This window comes from Centroberyx gerrardi, chromosome 3, assembly GCF_048128805.1.
Source record: "Centroberyx gerrardi isolate f3 chromosome 3, fCenGer3.hap1.cur.20231027, whole genome shotgun sequence".
Taxonomy (NCBI): Eukaryota; Metazoa; Chordata; class Actinopteri; order Beryciformes; family Berycidae; genus Centroberyx; species Centroberyx gerrardi.
The window spans coordinates 243,399-248,398 of NC_135999.1; the positions used below are offsets into that span (position 1 = coordinate 243,399).

At 44.1% G+C, this 5,000-nt stretch overlaps 1 protein-coding gene across 1 annotated transcript in view; it reads left to right on the forward strand.

Annotated features, from left to right (window-relative positions):
* The window catches only part of LOC139911182 (uncharacterized), a 39,725-nt gene that overhangs the window by 18,474 nt on the left and 16,251 nt on the right, over positions 1-5,000 (forward strand). Inside the window, exon 6 of the mRNA XM_078282559.1 lies at positions 4,751-4,874. Within this exon, the coding sequence (XP_078138685.1) occupies positions 4,751-4,874 (124 nt within the window). The remainder of the gene's footprint in view (positions 1-4,750; positions 4,875-5,000) is intronic.

Consider the following 5,000-nt stretch of genomic DNA (forward strand, 5'->3'; position numbering starts at 1 on the left):
CTTTTTTCCAAGTTAGCCCTCCTGGTAGAACTAAATTATCTAGCAACTTTTTCCCCACCATCACAGCTTCACTTTTTTTCCAGTTCACCTTAGCAGAGGAAAGTTTATTAAAAAGACTTATATTCCCCTCCAAAGTATCGATATCCCTTTGTTTATTAACTATTACCATAACATCATCTGCATACGCTGAAACTTTAACAGCTGAAGCACAACCTGGAAAACAAACACCTGACAGTTCTTTCCTGAGTTTGTGAAGCAGAGGCTCGATGGCGAGGGAATACAACATCCCGGACAGAGAGCATCCCTGCCGTACCCCCCTCTGCACATTAAAAGGTGCGGCCAAACCACCATTAATTTTTAGTATACTCGCAATATCACGGTACAGTACCTGGATCTTGGCTATAAAACCTGGGCTGAACCCAAAAGCATTTAGCGTCTGCCACAGATACTGGTGTTCAACCCGGTCAAAAGCCTTTTCCTGGTCTATGGAAATAAGACCAGTATCTATACCCAATGAGCCAGAGATGTCCAAAACATGCCGAATGAGAGTGATATTATCACTTATTAACCTGTTGGGCACACAGTAAGTCTGGTCAACATGGATGACCTCACTCATCACCTCTCTAAGTCTAGAGGCTAAAACTTTAGAGAGGATTTTATAGTCCCCACACAACAAAGATACAGGTCTCCAGTTCTTCAGATCTTGTAGATCTCCCTTTTTCGGCAGCAAGGTGATAACCGCCCTCCTGCAGCTCAGCGGCAGGTGTCCTTTACACAAACTGTCACGAAGCACCTCCAACAGATCTTCACCGACCACTGACCAAAACGATTTGTAAAACTCAACGGGCAGTCCATCGATGCCGGGTGCTTTACCATTTCCCAGGCTCATGACAGCAGTATACAGTTCATTCAAAGACAGTTCTGCGTCCAACACTGCATTAGTGTCAGCATCCACCTGAGGTAGTCCAGCATAAAAAGATTCAGCCAACTCTAAATCCTCCACATATTCCCTTTTAAAGAGCTCTTTGTAGAAGAAGGTGGCATATCTCCGAATCTCAGGGGTTTCCATTATTGTGGATCCACTTTCAGAGCGTAAAGAGTGGAGAATCTTTCTCTAACGCTCCAAACTGAAGAAAAACTGCGCCGGGGCGTCCATTTGGGAAGCATTCAGGAACCGTGAGCGGACCAGAGCTCCCTGTGCTGTAAAGCCCAACAGGTTGGCTAAGGCAGCCTTTTTAGATTTAAGGGCTTCAATATGCCCTCGATTTCCTGTAGAATCCACTAGACTTTGTAATTCTACTACTTCAGTCTCTAGGTCTTGAAGAGACCTGGTAATGTGCTTGGTGACATTGCGAGTATACTGTTGACAAAATTGTTTAATCTGACTCTTTCCAATGTCCCACCATTGCTGCACTGAAGAAAAAGTAGATTTGTTTTTCCTATGTGAAACCCATAAAAATTCAAAAGCCTCTCTAAAAGATTTATCATGTAAAAGACCAGTATTAAAATGCCAATATGCGCTGTGTAACTTAACATTTTGAATAAAAAAGGAGCACTGAACAAGACAATGATCAGACAAACCAACAGGAAAAATTTGACATGTTTTAAAAATACCAAAATGATGCTTAAAACAATAAAAGCGATCAAGTCTGGCTAATGACAACAAATTGTCCTTGGAGTGACTCCAGGTGTACTGCCTGTCATTCCTGTTAAAACCTCTCCAAACATCTTTTAACTCACAAGTTTCAATTAAACGCCTGAGTCTGGCAGACGAAGCAGGATGAGGCTCCAGGTGATTCCTATCTAATTTGGCATTTTCCGTGCAGTTAAAATATTAAAATCACCCCCCAGAAACATAAAATCATCAGTACAATTGTGAATAACATCACACAAAACGTTTAGAAATCTCATTCTTTCAATGCTCAAAACTGGAGCATAAACATTCACAAAAATCATTTTCACATTTTCATATTGTACTTTGACTTTTAAAATATGACCACACATTATTTCTTCCACCTGCACAGAACAGGGACTAAAGCCCTTCGAAAAAAGCACGCCAACTCCCCCACTGTTAGACAATTTATGGCTTAGAATTACTTCCCCAGGCCACTCCTTCTTCCAGTCAATTTCATTTTCAGCATCACTGTGAGTTTCTTGTACAAAAACCACATCTAAGTTTTTTATTTCTATCAGTTTGAAAAGAGAAGCTCTTTTTACATCACTTCTTGCACCATTAATATTTAAAGATCCTATTTTTAAATCCCCCATGGAAAAGAACGAACTTGTCACTAAAACAGAAACACATACAACTAATATGTGAAGAAACATTTCTGACTTAATCATCATCTTCAATTAGTTGAGCTCTGACTTTTGTCACAATTTTCTTAAGCCGATAAATCTCTTGTTCACTGAAAACCTCCTCTTCCTTCCTCAGCCGTGTCACATACCTAACAAACACTCTCAAATCAGGGAAAAACTTTTCAGTTTTAACTCCTCTTTGCCCTTTAGTGTCCAGTAGAAATTTCTTTATTTTCTCAAGAGGATAAAAATTTGTCTCATCCTCTTGTGATGGCGTCCACTCACATTCCTCATCATCATCTGACAAATCCTCCAGCACTTTCTTAGCCTTAGCACCGCTCTGTTCTCTGTCAAGATTTTTCCTTTTGCTAGATTTATTTGACAGACTTATCTCCTCAGACATGTCTTCATCTTTAACCACACTTTCAACACTCTGACTGCAGCTTTCTTTGTTTTCTTTACATTTCTTTTTCTCTGTCTGTTTGTTCTTTTCTGATTTCTCACTGGTCTGGGCAATTCCTTTTTTCTCAACTTTATTTCCACTCTCAACTTGATCCTGATTCACATTCTGCTCCCTATCCTGCACGTCTGCCTCTGTTTCCTGTACTTTCTCCACAAACTGCTGCAAACCAAGCAAGTCTGACTCAGCCGCAGGTTGCGGTGCGTCAGGTGAGCCCGACCTGCCCGCAGGCTCCCCGACCCGCTCGGCCGACCGGCTCGGGCCCGGGTCGGCCCCGGGTCGGCCCGCTTGGCCGACCGGCTCGGGCCCGAGCGGATCGGCCGAGCGGGCCGACCCGGGCCCGAGCCGATCGGCCGATCCGCTCGGGCCCGGATCGGCCCGCCCGGCCGGCCGGTCCGGTCCCGGGTCGGCCCGTCCCCCGGCCTCAGGGCAAGACCGAACCAAATGTCCCTCTGCCCCGCAACCGAAACATTTCATAGTTTCAGAAGTCGCAAACACAATGTAACTGAAGCCATCAACTTTGAAACTGAAAGTCAAGTTCAAATCATTCGTATTATCTTTGAGAATCATAAAGACCTGTCTTCTGTGACACACAACATGCTTTAGTTTTGGCGACTTGCACCCCAGCAGAACCATTTTAATGGGAGACATCAGCTGCCCGTAGCGCGACAGCTCTTTGGCCAACTCTTCATTTTTAATGAATGGAGGTGCGTTTGAAATCATGATCTTTTTGGCTGGATTCACCAGCGGGAGAACAGGGGTGAAAGTATCACGAACCACAACACCGTGTTCAACAACCTTCTCAACTTTGGCCACATCATCCAGAAAAATGACAAAAGCGCTGTTCATGCGAGAGGCAGATTTCACACTTTCAAAACCTACAACCTCTCCAACAGCGTAGCTCGCCTCCTCCATCGAAACGCCGACACTCGGAACTATTTTAACCGCATGCCGGCGTGTGAGCTTCTCCAGCTCCACATGGCCACTGACAACGGGCATGATGCCCGACTGCCGACCGCTCTACCAAACTGAACCACCTGAACCAACACACGCTACTAACACACAAACTAAACAAGAAAATAAACACATACAAAACCTCACAACAGATAGAAAAAGAGCAAAGATAGAAACTCACTCACTCCGTAGACTCACTCCATGCTCACTCCACACTCACGCATGCGCTCAGAGAGAGAGAGAGAGAGAGAGACAGAGAGAGAGGGAGAGACAGAGAGAGAGGGAGAGAGAAGAGAGAGAGGGAGAGAGAAGAGAGAGGGAGAGAGAAGAGAGAGAGACAGAGAGAGCGAGACAAAGAGAGGGAGAGAGACAGAGAGCGAGACAAAGAGAGAGAGAAGAGAGAGAGGGAGAGAGAGAGACAAAGAGAGAGAGAGAGAAGAGAGAGAGGAAGAGAGAGAAGAGAGAGAGACAGAGAGAGAGAGACAGAAGAGAGAGAGAGAGAGACAGAGAGAGAGACAAAGAGAGAGAGAGAGAAGAGAGAGAGGGAGAGAGAGAAGAGAGAGAGAGACAGAAGAGAGAGAGAGAGAGACAGAGAGAGAGACAGAAGAGAGAGAGAAGAGAGAGACAGAAGAGAGAGAGAGAGTGACAGAGAGAGAGACAAAGAGAGGGAGAGAGACAGAGAGAGAGAGACAGAAGAGAGAGACAGAGAGAGAGAGAGAGAAGAGAGAGAGAGCAGACAGAGAGAGGGAAATGTAAAGGATTATCACTTTAATAAGAATATATTTATCGATCAAAAGTGTCAGAAACACAAATGTGTGTCGTCTCCTGTGTCACATGATCTGCTGTTTTTGGACTTAATAGATCGAACCAACTGGATCCAGATCCAGATCCAGATCCAGATCATCAGTCCTTCACTTCCCTGCTGTTTATTTCTCGGTCTGTTTTAGAGGATGTGGCAGGTATAACACAGTAATGTAATAGTAATCATAATAATCATGAGTAATAATAATGACAGTGATATCTGTGGTTGTTTTCCAGAGCGGAGCAGACAGATCCTTCATCCTCCAGCTGTGATGTTGGATCTGGACTGGGATCTGGACTGGGATCTGGACTGGGATCTGGACTGGGATCGGTGCTGCAGGACACAACGTCCGCTGATAAGGTCTTTAAAAACCAACAGGCTTCTATTACAACCAATTATATAATGTAAAATGATACTATTTAATAAGCAGTGGTCTTTAACTAACTACTAACTTCATTAATAATCCTTAGTGAGTTGTTTTTTTTA